This window comes from Procambarus clarkii, chromosome 48, assembly GCF_040958095.1.
Source record: "Procambarus clarkii isolate CNS0578487 chromosome 48, FALCON_Pclarkii_2.0, whole genome shotgun sequence".
Taxonomy (NCBI): domain Eukaryota; kingdom Metazoa; phylum Arthropoda; class Malacostraca; order Decapoda; family Cambaridae; genus Procambarus; species Procambarus clarkii.
Genome location: NC_091197.1, coordinates 9,883,125 through 9,908,012, shown reverse-complemented (window position 1 = coordinate 9,908,012; position 24,888 = coordinate 9,883,125). Strand labels below are relative to the sequence as shown.

At 46.8% G+C, this 24,888-nt stretch overlaps 1 protein-coding gene across 4 annotated transcripts in view; it reads right to left on the bottom strand.

The window, feature by feature from the left end:
* The window catches only part of LOC138351044 (metabotropic glutamate receptor 2-like), a 73,000-nt gene extending 49,973 nt beyond the window's left edge, over positions 1–23,027 (bottom strand). For all 4 annotated transcript variants that reach the window (XM_069302589.1, XM_069302591.1, XM_069302590.1 and 1 more), the window contains exon 1: positions 22,891–23,027. In XM_069302589.1, coding sequence (XP_069158690.1) covers positions 22,891–22,893 — 3 coding nt within the window. In that variant the 5' untranslated portion in view covers positions 22,894–23,027. The remainder of the gene's footprint in view (positions 1–22,890) is intronic.
* Between the last annotated feature and the right edge of the window lie 1,861 nt (positions 23,028–24,888).

Sequence of the window (24,888 nt, the reverse complement as noted above, 5' to 3'; positions counted from 1 at the left end):
ATTATCGCGTGCAACTCCCCCTCAATCCCACGCAACAACTTTGCACTGGGTTATGCAGCCTTGCAAGGGCCCGCGTGTACATTGCATACAGATTCACCGCGGATAGTCTGAATATTTTATGAACAACGCCCCACCCCCCACCAAGCTAGGACAAATGCACACCAATATTATCATGCAGATGGAGTTATACAGGTTTGTAAATCACAGTATTTGAATTGTTTATAATAGTTCGCTCTAGTTTACTATGGTTTACGTTAGATCTCCGCTTCATATGGTTCTGTGGTTCACACCAGACCTCAGCTTCACCTGGTTCTGTGGTTCACACCAGACCTCAGCTTCACCTGGTTCTGTGGTTCACACCAGACCTCAGCTTCACCTGGTTCTGTGGTTCACACCAGACCTCAGCTTCACCTGGTTCTGTGGTTCACACCAGACCTCAGCTTCACCTGGTTCAGTGGTTCACACCAGACCCCAGCTTCTGTGGTTCACACCAGACCCCAGCTTCACCTGGTTCAGTGGTTCACACCAGACCCCAGCTAAACCTGGTTCTGTGGTTCACACCAGACCTCAGCTTCACCTGGTTCAGTGGTTCACACCAGACCTCAGCTTCACCTGGTTCTGTGGTTCACACCAGACCCCAGCTTCTGTGGTTCACACCAGACCTCAGCTTCACCTGGTTCTGTGGTTCACACCAGACCCCAGCTTCTGTGGTTCACACCAGACCCCAGCTTCACCTGGTTCAGTGGTTCACACCAGACCCCAGCTAAACCTGGTTCTGTGGTTCACACCAGACCTCAGCTTCACCTGGTTCTGTGGTTCACACCAGACCCCAGCTTCACCTGGTTCTGTGGTTCACACCAGACCCCAGCTTCACCTCGTTCTGTGGTTCACACCAAACCCCAGCTTCACCTGGTTCTGTGGTTCACAGAACCACAGGCCACTCGAGCTTGTAGCCCTCAGGTAAATTCAGGCAAAAAGAGATAATCTATGTATCTGAGATGAATGACTACTGGCCAGGCTGCAGCCTGGTGTTCCCAGTAGTGGCTCACAAACACCGCCACTGCATAAAGAGGCAGGACCAAAGAGCCGAAGCTCAACCCTCCCTGCAAGCACAACTAGGCGAGTACATAAGAGTGACACACTAACCCAGCGTTCACTCTGCGTTTCATGACACTCTCGACTCTAATGACTCTCACAACAAAGACGCTTTTCCTAATTTTTTAGACGAAAGTTCCACAAGAGAACTCTTGTTTACAAGAATTAAACGTAAATTTACATACAGAAAGGAGTATTAAGAGGACACCGAAGTCTGTATTGATGTTCCTCCAGTATACAAAATAAGCAATGCCTCCCCGACAAGACACTCCCAATGAGTTCATTTCACTCGCTAGTCACGTGTTTGGACACACACACCTGACACACCAAAATAATCCAATCCACACATGTGAAGTGAAAGTGACCACGTATTTAATTGGCCGTCCTGAACCAGTGTTAAAGGTGTTGTTTACTCGCCTCAGCCAAGTTAATGTGAGGTAATCTGTGCACTCTACAGACAAGCTTCACGCAGCAGGCCGTCTTGTAAGTGGAGGCACGCAGCAGGCCGTCTTGTAAGTGGAGGCACGCAGCAGGCCGTCTTGTAAGTGGAGGCACCCACCAACCCGGCCTCCTAACACCCCGAAACGCCGTGTGTATTAGTGGCTTCAGGTACTGTATGTACTAACTCTATCTATAAATCCAACATTATGTTTGTAACTCATCTTTTTTGTATATACTTTTACCTGAATAAACATTCAGAATTTTTGAATTTTGAATACCACGTCGCAATTTGACGTATACTTTACCCAACTGTCGTACTAGAAAATGGTAGCGGTTCGCGAAATTGACATAATGTCCCCGTTTTCTATCAGACAGCGGGTCTGCGGGTCCTCCTCTTGGTAGGCTAGGATAAGGCACTTTGGTACGACAGTTTCTCCAGTTTGGTACGACAGCACCAAAACCACGTGCAGGAAACCAAGGCGCTCAAATATCAGTCGAAGATCTTTTTTGTGCAGTGTCTCCGTCACACAGCACAGTGTGACGGAGCTGCATCTGGCGAACACATGAGACACCCAACACCACCTTCCCTCTTCCTGCCCCTCCTCAACCCACACCACACACACACACACACACACGCGCGCGCGCACACTGGTGGCTGAGGGGACAGCACGCTGGATACGTACTCCTGTGGTCTGGGGTTCGATTTCCCTGGCGCCGGCGGAAACAAAAATGGGCAGAGTTTCTGTCACCCTGATGCCCCCTGTTACCTAGCAGTGTATTGGTACCTGGGAGTTAGACAGCTGTTACGGGCTGCTTCTTGGAGGAAGGGGGGGGGGTTGTGAAGAGAGAAAAAAGTAATTAGTAACAGTTGATAGATTGACAGTTGAGGGGTGGGCCAAGAGAGTAGAGCTCAACCCCCGCAAGCACAACTAGGTGAGTACCCACACACACACACACACACACATGTAGGCAGTGATGTGGTGGAGGCTGACTCCATACACAGTTTCAAATGTAGAATTGACGGAGTCCAATAGTTGATTGACAGTTGAGAGGCGAGACCAAAGAGCCAGAGGTCAACCACCGCAAGCGCAACTAGGTGAGTACAACTAGCTGAATACACAGACACACACACACACACTGAGGGGGGGGGGGGTCCTCGCGGCTAAGTGGACAGCGCTCGGGGGTCATAGACCTAAAGGCAGTGTTTTAAGTTCGACTCCTGGTCGAGACAGAAACAAATGAGCCGAGTTTCTTTCATTTGGTAGAACTAAAAGAAACTTTCGAGAGTAGTGTCTCTCTCTCTCGGAAAGGTAGTGTACAGGAGATGTTCCAGTCAGCAGCCACATATGTAAGAGAACATGTAATTTAAAATACATACACAATGAGACACATGCAGCCTTCCCCTGGACACACAGTGAGACACATCCAACTTTCCCGCTGGACACACAGTGAGACACATCCAGCCTCCCCCCTGGACACCCACAGCTTGAGGACCACCTCACCCGGCCAACACAATCCCCTCCACATATATACACTCCTAAATAAAACAGTATAAGCATTGACACTTCTCAGGTCAAACTACAGGAGATCCGGATGGGCCCCGGGCGGAAGAGTGGGATTATAGCCCAACAGAGCGCCGGGCTGAACCTAAACCCTACACCACCACCGCCGCTGCCGCCACAATCACGGTGTATCCCGCACGATAAAACGTGCATCCAGTAAAGTGATATGTATAAACCACCGTAGAGGGAGGAGGGTAACAAAGGGAGAGAGGAAGTGAGAGGAGGCGGCGGGGGGTGAAGGAGGAAGTGGTGATCACTTAGCGGTGTTCCTCGACCCTCTACCCTACCACACCCAACAAGGTGGGCTGGCACGCACACGCACGCACACACACGCACACAGTTTCAAGTGTAGATATGATAGAGCCCAGTAGGCTCAGGAACCTGTATACCTATTGATTGACAGTTGAGAGGCGGAACCAAAGAGCCAGAGCTCAACCCCCGCAAGCACAACTAGGTGAGTACACATACACACACACACACCAATTAGAGAGGCAAACGTGTAGCCGCGCTCCTGGAAAAAGGTATTCATATTTCGTGACATTTCAGTAGCCTAGCGATATTATGAAACGCATAACTCCGGTTAGAAAATAAAAATGTCAGCGATTGCCATTAATCATTGGGTTAAATAGGCAAGAACCCACCACGTGGGCACGACAAGAGTGCCACGCAGAGCAACAGTGCCGCCGCGGTCATATAGTATTGCTAGAGTTATGATAGTGCCAGTGAAGAGAGAAGCAAGGAAGTCAACGTGTACAACATTAGGATTATAACCAGCTTAAGGTTAAATACCATATATCATGGTGAGACATAAAGCGAGGCATGAACCAGTGTGACTAAGGCGCAGTGAGGCCATAGGCCCACCACCAAGAGAACACAGCGCGACTTCACAGACAACGCATTATAAACCACCTAACTGTTAATAAACAACTGTTTGTAGCTGGTTGTAAGGTGGGGGGAGGGAGAGTAGCTGGTTGGTAAGTGCCTGCCCGAGCCAATCATAAGGTGTACAGTGTTAATATCATAGCAAGTCTTTGTTATAACTCAAAAGACCACACAGTAAGTCTTACAAGACAATACACGACTCATCTGGGTAAGACAGATGCTTACACTTACATGTGAGCACTTGATCCACAATCTAACACCCTTCTCACCCTGCAGAAATGTCTAGGCATTTATGGCTTCGGCGGGCAAGCTGTTCATTGGATTTATAATCGTATAGGTGTAAAAACCTCAGTTTTCTGTCCTACATTGTGGTTTGAGCTTGACACTGTTGCCCCTTGTATGTGTTACATGTGGCCTTGCAAAGAAGTCTCCTGGATTAATACAGCCTTAAATTGGTTCAGTGTTTTAAGTTTCTATGAGATTCGCCTATGTCTGGTTGACAGTGTTTTCAGTCCTGTGGTCCTCAGCCGTTCCTAAGAGAGGATTTTTGTTGCCCGGTGTTGATCTTTCTCCATAATAGATATGCTTTTTTCTGAAAATGAGGCGCCCCCCTCCCCTTGGACACACTAGTCCAAATGGGGGTCGCACCAGACCTGTAGAGGATCAGTATACACCAGAGGTCTGTAGAGGATCTATATACATCAGTAAATTGAAATACAGGAAATTGAGGATCTATATACATCAATCAATTGTAAATTGATCAGAGGCACCAGAGATCTGTAGAAGATCCTATACATCAGTAAATTGAAGGTTGAATTGAGGGTCCAAAGAACCTTAGCTCAACTCCCCACAAGCACAATTACCTTAGTATACATACAAAACTACCACCCGAAAAATAAATTATGAATAAATTGAAATTTAAATAAGTTTATTGATGCGAGCAAGCCTGAATGGTCCCCAGGCATATATGCAACTGAAAACTCCACACCACACAAGTGACTCGAACCCCTACTGCCAGGAGCACTATGTAACTGGTGTACAGGAGACCTTAACCACTCGACCATCACGACCGTACAAAAGAGGATGGTATCCGAGGCTATTTGCCCATCATCCCGATGGCACTCTGATGGTAATCTTGGGCATAGTTATTTTATCAAATCACCTCATTTTTTGGGGCCACGTGAGCAACACAAATGCGAAGTTTATTAATGTATAAATACACACAAAGGGATGAGGCCTTACCGAATAGTCTGATTGTTAAATACATACATTTCTTCCTTTATAGATAAATATTTTGCAATAAAGCAATACATCAGAGTAATAAAACTCTGTCTAATGTGCGTTTAATATCGAGGCCAACACTGTAATTACTGCATACTTCAGCTATGAGCACTTTGTAATGCTTTCTGTACAATATACTGGAATTCTTGTATTCCTAGTGCAATATTTTTTTCCCAGCTATGAACGCGGTTGTCAGCTAATGATACTTGCAAGTTCCCCTCTAATAAACAGTTGACACAGCAGAAATAGTTGATGAAGCATAATTATCGTGGCATAATTGTGAGATAGGAGTGAGGACAGTGAGAGCGACCATAAGACTCACACCGGCCAAACACGCAAGTGGAAAAACACTCTTATGACAATGAATCAAATTCCCGCCAAATTGAGGGGGAGGGAATTATCATTTAAAAATGCCAAGCTATTAAGACTATATAGCAGGATGAACAACCCAGCGGGTTTTCTTCCTATTGGGGAGTGTTGTACATGCTGCTATGGCGATATGTCCACTCACAAGATGAGTGGTGCTGCCCAATAAACTCGCCCCTCGGGGCAAAATTTAAAAATTTAAAATTTCTATATAGCACTTTTAAGGGGCCAGGATAAGGATTAGGGATGGGGAGGGGGGGGGGAGGAATGGGGAATCGACCGCCCAACCTGACCTGCGTGAAGCGAGACCGTCGCTCTACCGTCCACCCCAAGCCTCCAAATTGGACAAATCAATAATTTTGTTAGGTCGAGCTGAATGCATTTTTCTGTTTATACTTCAACAAGTTTGAGACTAATTACAATTTAGCCCGTCTTCCAGAAATTATAGTACTTATAACAACTACTTCTTGGAACGTACCAAAATGGACCGTTTCATCCAAAAAGTTCACGTTCAAAAACCAACCCTAATCTTTTCTTGGCTTAGTATAGTGTATTGAACTAAATTAGGCCTAGAATTGTTTATTTAGGCCTATGACAGGTATTATTAGGTTGCTTAGAAAGTTCAATTTCCATAACGTGCCATTTACGATAACAATTATTAAATTAATAGTACAAAACTTAAACTTTTATAGTTCAACAGCCTGTTTTATTACGTTTTATTAACTAATTGCTATAAGTTATATAATTTTTCGGGGGATGAAGTAGATTTAGTATACAACAGAAATGCCATTACAGTTAATTTATCAAATGAACAAATCCTCAAGAGCCGTGACGAGGATTCGAACCTACGTCCGAGATCTTCCCAGACACTGCCTTAATCGACTGAGCTACGACATGGTAAAAAGAGTTGAAACCAGAAGTTCTACTGGACTTGGATCCTGCAGCCTCTCCGAGACACAAACCAGAGTTTTACACAACAAACAGTTAATTTATATACGCGACCATAAACAAGTGAACCACTAAGCTCGGGACCTTTAAAATTACAGACCAACCTGTTACAAATTAGGCAGATGATTATTTATCAGAGGCTTCTCTATGTGGTGCGACCCAATCAATACCTCCGTGTCGACACCTGGCCCCGCGCCTCCTCCTCTAATTTAACGACCAGATGGTCAACACCTGGTTGATACCTGGTTGATGGGGTTCTGGGAGTTCTTCTACTCCCCAAGCCCGGCCCGAGGCCAGGCTTGACTTGTGAGAGTTTGGACCACTAGGCTGTTGCTTGGAGCGGCCCGCAGGCCCACATACCCACCACAGCCCGGTTGGTCCGGCACTCCTTAGAGGAATAAATCTAGTTTCCTCTTGAAAATGTCCTCCAGCCATAGTTGGCCGCTTCTAGGTACTGGTAATGAGGCACACAGGTCAGCCTTTGCAACCACAGTGAGTGAGTGAATGAGTGAGTGTCCTCACCTGGCCATCTACAAGGAGTCTACCATATCCTGGACGCCTAGACGACATCAACGGTATCTGTCAGTGGTAGTACTGTTTATAATCATGACAGTGAAGCTGGCTCTTGATACTTGGATGCGTGACACGAAGAGCTTTGGCAATGTCTGATCTTCTGTTATGGTCGTATCTCTCCATTATTTCTGTGTTGTTGGTCAAGATATTTCTGGTTATGGTTTGCTTGTGTGCTTTGATTATGTGATCTTTGACAGAGCTTTGATTGTTTGTATGGTCCCGGTAGGACAGTAGGGTTCGTTCTCGACTCACAATGAAGAATTCCGGGTTCGAGTCCAGGGAGGAAAAGAAATGGTTGGGCGCGTTTCCTATCATCTAATGCACCTGTCCATCTACAAGCAAATATGTACCCAGGAGCTAGTCAGCTTGTTATGGGGTTGAATCCTGAGGTGGGCGGGGGGGGGGAGGGAAGCTCGATATGTCTAACATATACTGTATATATAAACTGGCTGCCTGTCCCCTCGACATAATTAATTTATAATAATTCAACCCTGTATTAATTACTTCGACTCTGAATTCATTACTTCGACTCTGAATTCATTACTTCGACTCTGAATTCTTTACTTCGACTCTGAATTCTTTACTTCGACTCTGAATTCATTACTTCGACTCTGAATTCATTACTTCGACTCTGAATTCTTTACTTCGACTCTGAATTCATTACTTCGACTCTGAATTCATTACTTCGACTCTGAATTCATTACTTCGACCCTGAATTAATTACTTCTTATTTTTTCTTTGTTTACCGAGATGATTGGGGCTGGAAGTGCCCGCATAGGCCTGTAAAGGCACACACAACAGTCTTTTTGGCACGATGTTTTGTTTGGTGTCGGGAGAGTCCATCATGAGGAAGTTGGCGGTGCTCCTATAGAGCAGACCCGTGTCGTCTGCTTACACGACACAGGTCACCTGTGTCGTGTCGGTAGCGGTCACGCTGTTCCCCATTGCCACCTACAATGGGGAACTCCCATTGCAGGTGGCACTCCACTCCCAATCCAATCAAACCACTCCCCTATTCATGGGCTCACAAGACAGAGAAGTTCACGTAGAAGAGGTTAATAGATGGGACAGATTGTGTAACATTCCCTTTTCCGTCAGAGATAACAGCGTAGGGTGGGAGCAGCGAAGGGTGGAGTCGGCGTAGGCAGGGAGGGGAGGGGAGATGGCGTAGGTTGGGGCGGCGGGTAATTAGGGAGGGGTAATAGAGGGCAGCTTCCTCCAGCAGAGGTGCGCGCTCAACATCCAGGGTTGTCTTATTAATTCCGGCACGAGTCAGCCACGCCTGACCCCAGCGGCCGCCGCCCAGCCTTCCTGTAAACACCAGGTGTACTCTCCCCCTCCCTCTCGCTCTCACCCACACTCTCCCCCTCAACACTCGCCCCTATGCTCTCACACACTCCACTCTTACACCCAACACACTCCCCCCCCCCACAACCCTGACCCCCATTACTCACCCCCCCCCCACAATCACTCTCACCCCGCGGCTGAGTGGACAGCACTCGGGGGTCATAGTCGGGTAATTAGGGGCCCGGGTTAGATTCCAGGCCGAGACAGAAACAAATAGTTTCATTCACCCGGAAGCTCCTGTTCACCTAGCAGTAAATAGGTACCTGGGTGTTAGACAGCTGCTACGGGCTGCTTCCTGGGGATATATGTGTGTGTATTTACTATTTGTGTCTGCAGAATCGAGTTATTACCTCTTGGACCTTCGACAAGCCGCCGGCATCCTGTCCTTGTCGAGACCACTAGTGTTAGTGGCTCTCAGGTAAACATATATTTATCTCTAACACACGTACACACACCCCCAGGAAGCAGCCCGTAGCAGCTGTTTAACACCCAGGTACCTATTTACTGCTAGGTGAACAGGAGCATCAGGATGAAAGTAACTCTGCCCATTAATTTCCGCCTAGACCGGGAATCGAACCCGGGCCTTTAGAACTACGACCTCCGAGCGCTCTCCACTCAACCGAGAGGCCCCCTGGGTCAGACCACTGTGTGTGTCTGTGTCTGTGTGTGTGTTTGTTTTAGCGATAAACATATGTATGTTTATCAGGCACACATAATAAAGGAAAAATAGACTGGGTTACAAAATTATGTTAGGTGATTTTAGCGTGGGCAACATGAGGTGATTTAGGGTCAGGTAATGCTAGGTGAATTTACATACGCACTGTGACAAGTTAAGGTTAGGTAATGTTGGAAACGATGTGAGGAAACAGCGTATAGCCTCTGGGTGATGCAAATCTCATCATGCAACACCTGGAAAAGTGTGGTGGTGGGGGGCCGAGCCCCGCGCTCAGTGACAACACTATATGTGAGGAATGACGACGCGTTCCCCAATGGTACTGAACCACCATAAGAACAATGTAATGTAACACATGACTTAACATTAAATGTTTAAAAGTCAACGAGAGGATGTTCATTTATGAGGTACCGAGCATGACAATATAAACATATGATTTGTTTATATCCTACAGTGATTAAGTGATAGGAAATAGTACTGAGTGCCCCACGTGGAAATATAAGGCAGTCGTTGTGTGTAAATCAGCAGTTTACATGCGAGATGAACCATGCTTATTCCTCCCCCCTACCCCCCCCCCCCCCCAACCTCACCTTTCAGGTGCTACAAGCGTCAGTTTACTTCCGTGCACACAGCACGGCCTCCCAACCGGGAATCAAACTCAGGATTCTTGGATCGCCAGGCCAGAGCGCGGGGCTCATAACCTATCATTGTCAGTGGTTATAAAGCTCCTCAACTACCTAACTCGCCAACCTTCAGGCCTGCACAATACACAGGACTATAACAAACTCACAGTGCGTGTACACGCAGCAGTATGGTGCACAGAGCGGCCAGTATACGCCCTCTGAGAGGCGACAACAATTCAGGATCTATATTTATATATCCAGGTGAATCTGTCTTAAAATCAGCTTAAATTAGTCTCCTATTAAGGTAAAACAAAAAATACACTGTCTGTGATTTCCTACCCATACCGCTTGGATTTTATTGCAAGAATTATTTCATCAAAATGAATATGGATAATAATGTGATTTACTGAAAGTAAAATATTATCAAACATCATGACATTTAAGACACAGGCAGCGGAAACATTTGAGTAAAAAATAAATATATATGTATATGTTTCATTGAATATGACTGCATATTCTGTATTGATTATTTTCTTGTTTAGGGCGTCTCTCCCTCTGACTAGTGTTCTAGCATCTTGGTTTAATTGAAAGAGGAGTTCTCCAAAGGTCATCTTCGTTCGAGGTGAAGAAAAAGAAATAAATAACTGTAGAATGTATTACACTTATTACAAAATTTGCACAACGTTTCGAACCTACATGGTTCATTCTCAAGTGAAAAGAAAATACAAGGCATGTTAGATTTATACCAGTAAGGGGTCAGGTGAAGACAAGTAGATCTATACAAATGGGTCAAGAATGAAGGAAAAGGTAAGGCATAAAAGAAAAAAAGGTGAAAACAAGGGACGAAGTACATACAAAGACTAATCAGGTGTAGGAGGCCGAGTATGTTGAGCAGTGTCTTCTATGTTGGCATCTTCATGTTCCGGTCTTGTTCTTACTCTCATTGTGGGTAGAGTGAATAGTTCCGTAATTTGGGTTCTTTGTGGAGTGATGTGGTGGAGGCTGACTCTATACACAGTTTCAAATGTAGATATGATAGAGCCCAGTAGGCTCAGGAATCTGTACACCAGTTGATTGACGGTTGAGATACGGGACCAAAGAGCCAGAGCTCAACCCCCGCAAGCACAACTAGGTGAGTATATCGTATAGCTCCATACTCAGGGCAACGCTAACAGGGTGTCTGGCAGCCCTCCGGGCCCCACAAGCCTGGCAACCCTCCGGGGCCCCACAAGCCTGGCAACCCTCCGGGGCCCCACAAGCCTGGCAACCCTCCGGGGCCCCACAAGCCTGGCAACCCTCCGGGGCCCCACAAGCCTGGCAACCGGGCCCCACAAGCCTGGCAACCCTCCGGAGCCCACAAGCCTGGCAACCGGGGCCCACAAGCCTGTCAACCGGGGCCCACAAGCCTGTCAACCGGGGCCGACACATAACTCCACCGTAAATCTAATATCCCCAGGCGGGTCGCTCATCATAGCGCCTCATTCTTCACTCGCAGCTCTCTCATTACCAGCGAGGACCCCGCCAACATGACGAATTGTCGTCGTAAAGCATGCAGCCCGGGGGTGACACCCCCTCCTTGATCAATCACTTCAGGTGTTGCACTTTGCCGTTAGACCAAGTTTGGCACGATCTTAAATTTGCTTCTTGTGTGGGAAGGGAGAGATTATAATTGTGTAGTCTACCACGAATAGCAGGGGGTAGAAATAGCCTAATCTACTCTATCCCTTTGAGATGTATTTCTTTCTTATCTCAATAAACATACTTGAACCATGAATAGCTCTTGGAAAAATAATGACCAATATAATTTCAGTACAGTTGGAGTGGATGCAAAATGATTTCGCATCGATCCTTAGCTGTTTGACCATGTTAACAAAGTATTAATTTGTGGACCTGGTTATAATAAACAGATTGTCAAATTGTGTTATAAAGAAGAATACAAATGTAAATAAGGCTTAAAATGAGCTATGGGGAGATGAAGCTGCAAGCATACTAACAGGTCAGAGTTCACTGCTCCTGTGCCCTCTGGTGTAAATTTGTGTAAAGTGTAAACAGCGTGTAGTGTAGACCACTATATCACTCTACAAATCAGCCAGTATATATATATATATATATATATATATATATATATATATATATATATATATATATATATATATATATATATATATAACTGAAAACTCACACCCCAGAAGTGACTCGAACCCATACTCCCACAACTGGTATGTACAGGGACGCCTTAATCCGCTTGACCATCACGACCGGACATAAGGAAGTGATAGCCGAGGCTATATGAACTACTTCCCCGCCGGCACTCGGATGGTAATCTTGGGCATAGCATTTTATCAAATCACCTCATTCTTTGGGGCACACGTGAGGAACACAAATGCAAACAAGCCTGAATGGTCCCCAGGACTATATACAACTGAAAACTCACACCCCAGAAGTGACTCGAACCCATACTCCCACAACTGGTATGTACAGGGACGCCTTAATCCGCTTGACCATCACGACCGGACATAAGGAAGTGATAGCCGAGGCTATATGAACCACTTCCCCGCCGGCACTCGGATGGTAATCTTGGGCATAGCATTTTATCAAATCACCTCATTCTTTGGGGCACACGTGAGGAACACAAATGCAAACAAGCCTGAATGGTCCCCAGGACTATATACAACTGAAAACTCACACCCCAGAAGTGACTCGAACCCATACTCCCACAACTGGTATGTACAGGGACGCCTTAATCCGCTTGACCATCACGACCGGACATAAGGAAGTGATAGCCGAGGCTATATGAACCACTTCCCCGCCGGCACTCGGATGGTAATCTTGGGCATAGCATTTTATCAAATCACCTCATTCTTTGGGGCACACGTGAGGAACACAAATGCAAACAAGCCTGAATGGTCCCCAGGACTATATACAACTGAAAACTCACACCCCAGAAGTGACTCGAACCCATACTCCCACAACTGGTATGTACAGGGACGCCTTAATCCGCTTGACCATCACGACCGGACATAAGGAAGTGATAGCCGAGGCTATATGAACCACTTCCCCGCCGGCACTCGGATGGTAATCTTGGGCATAGCATTTTATCAAATCACCTCATTCTTTGGGGCACACGTGAGGAACACAAATGCAAACAAGCCTGAATGGTCCCCAGGACTATATACAACTGAAAACTCACACCCCAGAAGTGACTCGAACCCATACTCCCACAACTGGTATGTACAGGGACGCCTTAATCCGCTTGACCATCACGACCGGACATAAGGAAGTGATAGCCGAGGCTATATGAACCACTTCCCCGCCGGCACTCGGATGGTAATCTTGGGCATAGCATTTTATCAAATCACCTCATTCTTTGGGGCACACGTGAGGAACACAAATGCAAACAAGCCTGAATGGTCCCCAGGACTATATACAACTGAAAACTCACACCCCAGAAGTGACTCGAACCCATACTCCCACAACTGGTATGTACAGGGACGCCTTAATCCGCTTGACCATCACGACCGGACATAAGGAAGTGATAGCCGAGGCTATATGAACCACTTCCCCGCCGGCACTCGGATGGTAATCTTGGGCATAGCATTTTATCAAATCACCTCATTCTTTGGGGCACACGTGAGGAACACAAATGCAAACAAGCCTGAATGGTCCCCAGGACTATATACAACTGAAAACTCACACCCCAGAAGTGACTCGAACCCATACTCCCACAACTGGTATGTACAGGGACGCCTTAATCCGCTTGACCATCACGACCGGACATAAGGAAGTGATAGCCGAGGCTATATGAACCACTTCCCCGCCGGCACTCGGATGGTAATCTTGGGCATAGCATTTTATCAAATCACCTCATTCTTTGGGGCACACGTGAGGAACACAAATGCAAACAAGCCTGAATGGTCCCCAGGACTATATACAACTGAAAACTCACACCCCAGAAGTGACTCGAACCCATACTCCCACAACTGGTATGTACAGGGACGCCTTAATCCGCTTGACCATCACGACCGGACATAAGGAAGTGATAGCCGAGGCTATATGAACCACTTCCCCGCCGGCACTCGGATGGTAATCTTGGGCATAGCATAGTTTTCAGTTGTATATAGTCCTGGGGACCATTCAGGCTTGTTTGCATTTGTGTTCCTCACGTGTGCCCCAAAGAATGAGGTGATTTGATAAAATGCTATGCCCAAGATTACCATCCGAGTGCCGGCGGGGAAGTGGTTCATATAGCCTCGGCTATCACTTCCTTATGTCCGGTCGTGATGGTCAAGCGGATTAAGGCGTCCCTGTACATACCAGTTGTGGGAGTATGGGTTCGAGTCACTTCTGGGGTGTGAGTTTTCAGTTGTATATAGTCCTGGGGACCATTCAGGCTTGTTTGCATTTGTGTTCCTCACGTGTGCCCCAAAGAATGAGGTGATTTGATAAAATGCTATGCCCAAGATTACCATCCGAGTGCCGGCGGGGAAGTGGTTCATATAGCCTCGGCTATCACTTCCTTATGTCCGGTCGTGATGGTCAAGCGGATTAAGGCGTCCCTGTACATACCAGTTGTGGGAGTATGGGTTCGAGTCACTTCTGGGGTGTGAGTTTTCAGTTGTATATAGTCCTGGGGACCATTCAGGCTTGTTTGCATTTGTGTTCCTCACGTGTGCCCCAAAGAATGAGGTGATTTGATAAAATGCTATGCCCAAGATTACCATCCGAGTGCCGGCGGGGAAGTGGTTCATATAGCCTCGGCTATCACTTCCTTATGTCCGGTCGTGATGGTCAAGCGGATTAAGGCGTCCCTGTACATACCAGTTGTGGGAGTATGGGTTCGAGTCACTTCTGGGGTGTGAGTTTTCAGTTGTATATAGTCCTGGGGACCATTCAGGCTTGTTTGCATTTGTGTTCCTCACGTGTGCCCCAAAGAATGAGGTGATTTGATAAAATGCTATGCCCAAGATTACCATCCGAGTGCCGGCGGGGAAGTGGTTCATATAGCCTCGGCTATCACTTCCTTATGTCCGGTCGTGATGGTCAAGCGGATTAAGGCGTCCCTGTACATACCAGTTGTGGGAGTATGGGTTCGAGTCACTTCTGGGGTGTGAGTTTTCAGTTGTATATAGTCCTGGGGACCATTCAGGCTTGTTTGCATTTGTGTTCCTCACGTGTGCCCCAAAGAATGAGGTGATTTGATAAAATGCTATGCCCAAGATTACCATCCGAGTGCCGGCGGGGAAGTGGTTCATATAGCCTCGGCTATCACTTCCTTATGTCCGGTCGTGATGGTCAAGCGGATTAAGGCGTCCCTGTACATACCAGTTGTGGGAGTATGGGTTCGAGTCACTTCTGGGGTGTGAGTTTTCAGTTGTATATAGTCCTGGGGACCATTCAGGCTTGTTTGCATTTGTGTTCCTCACGTGTGCCCCAAAGAATGAGGTGATTTGATAAAATGCTATGCCCAAGATTACCATCCGAGTGCCGGCGGGGAAGTGGTTCATATAGCCTCGGCTATCACTTCCTTATGTCCGGTCGTGATGGTCAAGCGGATTAAGGCGTCCCTGTACATACCAGTTGTGGGAGTATGGGTTCGAGTCACTTCTGGGGTGTGAGTTTTCAGTTGTATATAGTCCTGGGGACCATTCAGGCTTGTTTGCATTTGTGTTCCTCACGTGTGCCCCAAAGAATGAGGTGATTTGATAAAATGCTATGCCCAAGATTACCATCCGAGTGCCGGCGGGGAAGTGGTTCATATAGCCTCGGCTATCACTTCCTTATGTCCGGTCGTGATGGTCAAGCGGATTAAGGCGTCCCTGTACATACCAGTTGTGGGAGTATGGGTTCGAGTCACTTCTGGGGTGTGAGTTTTCAGTTGTATATAGTCCTGGGGACCATTCAGGCTTGTTTGCATTTGTGTTCCTCACGTGTGCCCCAAAGAATGAGGTGATTTGATAAAATGCTATGCCCAAGATTACCATCCGAGTGCCGGCGGGGAAGTGGTTCATATAGCCTCGGCTATCACTTCCTTATGTCCGGTCGTGATGGTCAAGCGGATTAAGGCGTCCCTGTACATACCAGTTGTGGGAGTATGGGTTCGAGTCACTTCTGGGGTGTGAGTTTTCAGTTGTATATAGTCCTGGGGACCATTCAGGCTTGTTTGCATTTGTGTTCCTCACGTGTGCCCCAAAGAATGAGGTGATTTGATAAAATGCTATGCCCAAGATTACCATCCGAGTGCCGGCGGGGAAGTGGTTCATATAGCCTCGGCTATCACTTCCTTATGTCCGGTCGTGATGGTCAAGCGGATTAAGGCGTCCCTGTACATACCAGTTGTGGGAGTATGGGTTCGAGTCACTTCTGGGGTGTGAGTTTTCAGTTGTATATAGTCCTGGGGACCATTCAGGCTTGTTTGCATTTGTGTTCCTCACGTGTGCCCCAAAGAATGAGGTGATTTGATAAAATGCTATGCCCAAGATTACCATCCGAGTGCCGGCGGGGAAGTGGTTCATATAGCCTCGGCTATCACTTCCTTATGTCCGGTCGTGATGGTCAAGCGGATTAAGGCGTCCCTGTACATACCAGTTGTGGGAGTATGGGTTCGAGTCACTTCTGGGGTGTGAGTTTTCAGTTGTATATAGTCCTGGGGACCATTCAGGCTTGTTTGCATTTGTGTTCCTCACGTGTGCCCCAAAGAATGAGGTGATTTGATAAAATGCTATGCCCAAGATTACCATCCGAGTGCCGGCGGGGAAGTGGTTCATATAGCCTCGGCTATCACTTCCTTATGTCCGGTCGTGATGGTCAAGCGGATTAAGGCGTCCCTGTACATACCAGTTGTGGGAGTATGGGTTCGAGTCACTTCTGGGGTGTGAGTTTTCAGTTGTATATAGTCCTGGGGACCATTCAGGCTTGTTTGCATTTGTGTTCCTCACGTGTGCCCCAAAGAATGAGGTGATTTGATAAAATGCTATGCCCAAGATTACCATCCGAGTGCCGGCGGGGAAGTGGTTCATATAGCCTCGGCTATCACTTCCTTATGTCCGGTCGTGATGGTCAAGCGGATTAAGGCGTCCCTGTACATACCAGTTGTGGGAGTATGGGTTCGAGTCACTTCTGGGGTGTGAGTTTTCAGTTGTATATAGTCCTGGGGACCATTCAGGCTTGTTTGCATATATATATATATATATATATATATATATTAGCCAAGAAATTATATATATTAGCCAACTCAAAAAAAGAAGGTTTATTTGTGTGATGCAGCCTGACCAATGTATAATGTCACATAACTTTACATTATCGTACTCAAAGAGACACTTAATAAAGTGACGTAAACCATGTGTAGTCAACACGCAGGCTTGCCCCCGTCACCCCGAGCATCACGACACACCGTGCTCCTTCCTGCTGCAGCGTACATGTGGCCTGTAACACTGTAGAATGTGAATTACCAGAGTTATGGGTGGCGGGGGAAAGCTATAATGGGACACAGCCACAACTCTCAGCACTGTCTACTTGTGAGCCACCTCTGACACCAACCATGGTTGCTGCACACCCGTGGTTGATGCCCTGGATGATGCCCTGACCCGTTTCACGGGTCTGCGAAACGGGTTGCCCGCTCACCCGGGTGTGATTTCTCATAGTCAGGGGACAAGAAGCTCGTTAGGCTTTTCAAGGTCCTCCCTAAGTCAACTGCTGCGCTTCCACAGGATGCAACCCACAACAGTCAAACTCTCCCCTATACTGCTAGGTGAACAGAAGCATCGGATAAAAAGAAACTTTTGCACAGACGCTTTTGCCCTGCCGCAGGAATTGAACCCGAGATGCGCTGGCCAACTGCATGTGGCCAGTGCGTGTTTGTTTCAGGCGAGTAATGAGAGGCGCGGCACGACCCGCGGATGAAGGCGACCGACACAAGCGGAAGACATCAACGCTCACGCAACCTGGTATTGACCTCCAGGTTCACGTCATCCTCGTGCCCGGGGCGACCCAGGTCACCCACGCGTCTTTCTGACCTTGGGATAGTATGGAGGAGTTATGGTGTGAATTCGATTCACCTGGTTGTTAGCATTCACGAGAGCCATAATTTTACTTCCATTACTGGTGGCAGGCGTGGCAGGGCAGAGCCGAGTGTCGGAAAGCTCCACGGAAGCAGTGCCAGGCTGGGACACCTCTCCAAGGGAAACCTGAATTTTTTACCCAAGATTTATGGGAGGCGTGACTGCGTGGTTCCCCAGCCTTGTGGACCCGTCCGTCCAGCCTTCCTTGTTTACCCTTTATGACTGAAAAAAATCATTACTAGCAATAACAGTCCCGACGGCACCCAACTCTGGTCGCCGGTGTTTACCTTCACACACCGCTGAAGGTTAGTGGTTCCCTCGTCTGCTGAGGTGGGTCGTACCTGGTTAGATGGTTGGGTCGTCTGCCCAACCATCTAACCAGGTACCTGGCTCCCTCGTCTGCTGAGGTGCGTCGTCTGCCCAACCATCTAACCAATTACCTGGTTCCCTCGTCTGCTGAGATGGGTCGTCTGCCCAACCATCTAACCAGAAGCTCACAAAACCCAGCATCCCCACCTAACATATCGAACCCGACAAAAATACATTCTCACCAATATGACGCTCTCATTACTAAATTCGCCGCATTGTTAACAGATTTGTCCATTCTGCACAAAAATAGACGTTGGAGGCAAGAGGACACAGGTTGGCATATTTTTCCCTGCTTTTACTATAGTTTACTTCACCCTCAGAACCAGTTTCCCGCGACACTATTCTAAGCACGTGGTCCACCTCCACCCTGTGCTCACCCACCCACACCACCACCACCGCTAAGCATGGGGTGGGGGTGGAGGGGTAAGGAGATATGCGGGTGGATGGGGCAGTGAGGATTTATAAGTAGAGGGAGATACTGTATGCGGGTGGTAAGGACTGCAACGGTCAAGGGAATGGGGGGGCGGTGAGGGTGAGGTGTAGGGAGAGGAACCACCAGAGTGTAGGGGGAGGAACCACCAGAGTGTAGGGAGAGGAACCACCAGAGTGTAGGGAGAGGAACCATCAGAGTGTAGGGAGAGGAACCACCAGTGTAGGGAGAGGAACCACCAGTGTAGGGAGAGGAACCACCAGTGTAGGGAGAGGAACCACCAGTGTAGGGAGAGGAACCACCAGTGTAGGGAGAGGAACCACCAGTGTAGAGAGAGGAACCACCAGTGTAGAGAGAGGAACCACCAGAGTGTAGGGAGAGGAACCACCAGTGTAGGGAGAGGAACCACCAGTGTAGGGAGAGGAACCACCAGTGTAGGGAGAGGAACCACCAGAGTGTAGGGGGAGGAACCACCAGTGTAGGGAGAGGAACCACCAGTGTAGGGAGAGGAACCACCAGTGTAGGGAGAGGAACCACCAGTGTAGGGAGAGGAACCACCAGTGTAGGGAGAGGAACCACCAGTGTAGGGAGAGGAACCACCAGAGTGTAGGGAGAGGAACCACCAGAGTGTAGGGAGAGGAACCACCAGAGTGTAGGGGGAGGAACCACCAGTGTAGGGAGAGGAACCACCAGAGTGTAGGGGGAGGAACCACCAGTGTAGGGAGAGGAACCACCAGAGTGTAGGGGGAGGAACCACCAGTGTAGGGAGAGGAACCACCAGAGTGTAGGGGGAGGAACCACCAGTGTAGGGAGAGGAACCACCAGTGTAGGGAGAGGAACCACCAGAGTGTAGGGAGAGGAACCACCAGAGTGTAGGGAGAGGAACCACCAGAGTGTAGGGAGAGGAACCACCAGAGTGTAGGGGGAGGAACCACCAGAGTGTAGGGAGAGGAACCACCAGAGTGTAGGGGGAGGAACCACCAGTGTAGGGAGAGGAACCACCAGTGTAGGGAGAGGAACCACCAGAGTGTAGGGAGAGGAACCACCAGAGTGTAGGGGGAGGAACCACCAGTGTAGGGAGAGGAACCACCAGTGTAGGGAGAGGAACCACCAGAGTGTAGGGAGAGGAACCACCAGAGTGTAGGGAGAGGAACCACCAGAGTGTAGGGGGAGGAACCACCAGAGTGTAGGGAGAGGAACCACCAGAGTGTAGGGGGAGGAACCACCAGTGTAGGGGGAGGAACCACCAGTGTAGGGAGAGGAACCACCAGAGTGTAGGGAGAGGAACCACCAGAGTGTAGGGAGAGGAACCACCAGAGTGTAGGGGGAGGAACCACCAGAGTGTAGGGGGAGGAACCACCAGAGTGTAGGGGGAGGAACCACCAGAGTGTAGGGGGAGGAACCACCAGAGTGTAGGGGGAGGAACCACCAGAGTGTAGGGGGAGGAACCACCAGTGTAGGGAGAGGAACCACCAGTGTAGGGAGAGGAACCACCAGAGTGTAGGGGGAGGAACCACCAGAGTGTAGGGGGAGGAACCACCAGAGTGTAGGGGGAGGAACCACCAGTGTAGGGGGAGGAACCACCAGAGTGTAGGGGGAGGAACCACCAGAGTGTAGGGGGAGGAACCACCAGAGTGTAGGGGGAGGAACCACCAGAGTGTAGGGGGAGGAACCACCAGAGTGTAGGGGGAGGAACCACCAGTGTAGGGAGAGGAACCACCAGTGTAGGGAGAGGAACCACCAGAGCGTAGGGGGAGGAACCACCAGAGTGTAGGGGGAGGAACCACCAGAGTGTAGGGGGAGGAACCACCAGTGTAGGGGGAGGAACCACCAGAGTGTAGGGGGAGGAACCACCAGAGTGTAGGGGGAGGAACCACCAGAGTGTAGGGGGAGGAACCACCAGAGTGTAGGGGGAGGAACCACCAGAGTGTAGGGGGAGGAACCACCAGAGTGTAGGGGGAGGAACCACCAGAGTGTAGGGGGAGGAACCACCAGTGTAGGGAGAGGAACCACCAGAGTAGGGAGAGGGGGAGGTAACGTAATTAGTGCCATAATCATGCATGGTGGGTCCGGCGGACACGCACCCCCAGCCCCATCATGGGGGGACCCCTCCCTCCCCCCCCCCCCCCCCCCCCCCCGTGGACGGTTAACCCCACCCCCCCTCACAACCACCACCACATGAACATTGCGTTCTCCCACCACCTCGGGATTCTTAGTTCTAAGGTTCCGGGTTTCGATCCCCGGCGGAGACGAAAACAAATGGGCAGAGTTTCTTTCTCTGAATTTTCTTCCGAGAAAGAAAGTTTCTTCGGGAATTTTCTCGAAATTAATATTATATTATATTAGCGTCTTGTACATATATAGGCATAGGTTAGGTTAGGTGCTTAGGTTCAGTTGCCGATTATTTGTATTTGTATTATGTGGGTGAAGTTTTTACAGCGTTGTGGTTCGAATAAAATTCGTCAGTGAATCACTTGTTCCAGAAATGTTCGAACGTCATCAGTTGTGAGTCGTGTGTAAACGGGTTTTCATTCATAAACAGGGGGTTTGGCGGGTGGATGGAATCACTTTTGGGTCTTCGTTTGGAAGACGGGTTGGATGAATTCGTCTTTGGGGTCGACCACTAGATGGAATGGATTAGGTCCGAGGAAAGGTTGGAACCACAACGCTGTAATTGCTTCACCCAAGTACTTCAAATAAAATTAACCTTTAACAGAGCCTGGACATCTAATCTAACCTACACCTAACTATAAATAGATCGTCAATTCATAATATTAATTTATATATGAAAACAAACCTGTTTTTAATAATACGTAAAAATTTATGAATGGGTCTTGGACAGCCACTGCTTTATCGAGCCTGGCATGAGGACAGTTTTTTTTTTTTTAAGAATCTTGTGGAAACTGTTTTTCCATTCATAAACAGGGGGTTTGGCGGATGGATTAACAAGCATTTGGATGTTGTTGATGAGGATGAACTGGTATTTTGTATTGTTCCAGATTCAATGAGGCTTGATAACTTTAAAAGTGTTGATGCTTGTTCGAGTCATGCTGGATCTATTGAGACAGTTGTCTGGAATTATGTTATCTACCTTATTCAGTAACTTGAATATTTTCCAGTGTGATAATGCCCTTCTGTAGGCGAGGTCTCCATGCTAGGATATAGACACCGCCGGTGTCCTATAAACATTTGTACAGTAACACTGCGTGTGGAGAACATGTTTCCGTCTGACGTTCAGCAGAGGAGGCAATTTAGGGTCTCCACCAGGGTATTGCCCCAAGTATATATGCGTTGATATATGTGCACATATATATCATGTGCTTATGATATATGTGCACATCAAATTGTACATATTTTTACTGGTAACTTTCTCTGTGGCCGTTGCAATAACATTATGTTTGAAGCCGGCAATATTATATTTTATATGTAGGAAATAAGTCGAAATAATGTGGCTGGACAGAAATACCCTAAACCCATACATATGAAATGGAAGTAGCGAGGCTTCGGCACGTCCTGAAGAAACTACTTTTTCTCAGTTAGGACTTGCCAAGGGTCCAGCAGGAATGAATAAAAGGTAGTCACTTCCATTTCGTTTCATATCTGTGGCTTGGATTATAGGTACAGCGTGTATTTTCGCTGCAAGATCCCTATCTATAATTGCCCCCCTGGTGTAATTCTGATGGAAGGGCTTCTGACCTGCAGCACTTTAATTGCTGACGGATTTCGCTTCTACTCATAATTCTTGTCCACTGTTATTACCCGTTTTCTTGCTTTTTGGAGGTAGTTGAATAAATGGTCCCCTGGTTTGTAACTAGCAACGCGCCCCTGGTTACAGGTCCTCCCCCCCCCCAGGGTCGAATTGCTGACCCCCCCAAAGGGTCGAATTACTGAACCCCCCCCCCTCCCCCGCAACAAGGTGACTAACTCCTGGGTACCTATTTGCTGCTAGGTGAACAGGATCATTAGGTGATAGAAAATGCGCCCAAACATTTCAGTCCTGGAATTCTCGATTGTGAATCGAGAACAAACCCGACTGAATTAGCGGGACACTCAAATAATCTAACGATTGAAAGATGTAAATGATGACAATTATTTTAATTACTGCTATATATCACCCAGTTGCAAACTGCATAACTTTGTGATAATTGCAGCAAAAAAACTTCCATAGTAGGCTATATATATAAGTTTATAATGTAAACAATAGAGATGTCATATAGTCAGGTTGACAGAGACTGACACTCACCATTGTAGCTCTTGGCGACCTGTCTCAGTGTTGATGGTGAGAGTGGAGGAGGCGCCGCAGTGTAGAGAACCTGAGGGAGTACAGAGAGCGGGGGGTGTACGTCCCACCTTCGCCTCTCCTGCTAAACTGGCGTCCCCGGCCGCCAGAAGCTCGCCATTATGCTTCCGTAGTCACCATGACAACCACCTTACGTCTGGCACCTCCATCACTCTTCATATATCGCACTCATTAATAATAATAATAATAATTTATTCACAAGAAGGTACAATGGGTTGGTGAGATTACATAACATTGGTATTTTTACATTCTTGCAAAGACACTAACATGTATAGCGTTTCGGGCAGGTCCTTAATCTACCATATCAGGTATGATGAAAAAGGTACATTGTAGCAAGATTTTATATCAATAAATAACTACAATATAAACTGACAGAAGTGATTACACTGGTAAAGATATATATCTTAATTAAGTACTAACACATTGGGTAAGCGGGTAGTACAAGATACAGTGTGAGAGTGCCAACCACAAGGTAGGAAACTATGAGGATGAAATTAGGTAATTTTTGCTTTTACTTTTGAATAAGACAGGTTGGATAATTTTTTTAATTCATCAGGGAGTGAGTTCCATAGACTGGGGCCCTTTGATTTGCATTGAGTGTTTGTATAGATTTAGTATTAACAATACAGTAATTATTAATAAATAATTAATAATCACATAATAATAATAATAATAATAATAATAATAATAATAATGTTTATTCAGGTGAAAGTACATACATACAAAATGAGTTAAAAACATAATATAGGATTTCTAGTTAAAACTAATATATACTATGCCTAAAGCCACTAATACTCACAATGTTAATTACCGTACATTCTTATGAATTTAATTGTTTAATAATTTCTAAGATACAATGGGTTATTTTTTTACAAGTTTGAGAATATAGTTTTTAGCCTACATTCTCGTAAAGCCAATAATTTATTTTTGGACAAGTCTTAAAGCCGGCAAGGAAGTTGAATAGCACATCCATACTAGGCGGGACCAAAGAGCCAAAGCTCAACGCCCGCAAGCACAACAAGGTGAGTACATGGAAAACATATCCAACTTAATGGGGTTCGTTTTATTAATATTAACATATGTATATGTGTAGATAGTGTAGTGACTGTGTGTAAGTGTGCGCTGCCTACATGTCTCTTACTTATAATTATCCCATGACCATATGGGATACATATGATCATATAGCTACAGTGAGGAAATTATATCACAGCCATGTATAACATTATCACAGATATATGAGGTAATAATAATAATAATAATTGATTTAACAAATATACAGAAGAATATGATACAATGGTTTATTAATTGTTACAGAGTATGTACATACAATATATGAAATAAACACTTAATATTAAACGAGAAGTAAGTTAACTTATATGTGAATTGTTCAAGAAATTTAGCAAATGATATACAGATTTTAAGCGATACTTAATGAAGAAAGACACAGACGACTTTATTATGGAATCTGTAGTTCTAGCAAAACAGATATAGTATAGAATCACATTTGGAACATCATTCCACAATTTAGGACCCCTAATTTGCATTGCATTTCTGATTTGAGTGCCTGCAACTACTACATTTTATAGGTTCCTGAACCCATTATGTAACTGTAGCACCTTCGTGTTAAGCTAAAGTAACCGAAACTGTGAGTAGACTGTTGATGAATATATAACCAAGGTCTGTAACTTGGTCATCAATGATGTCACTTGCTTACCTGAATATGAGTTCCGTTCCTGAGCTCATAATATACTTCTATAACCTTTCCACTGCCGCCCACAGGATGGGTATGGAGTCTACTACTGCCCACAGAATGGGTATGGAGTCCACTACCGCCCACATGATGAGTATGAGATGCACAATAAATGAAATAAACGCAAAGTTTGGACGTACAGCTCTATCTATGAGGAGTTACAGAGTAATGGTGACTTAGCACAAGATGGG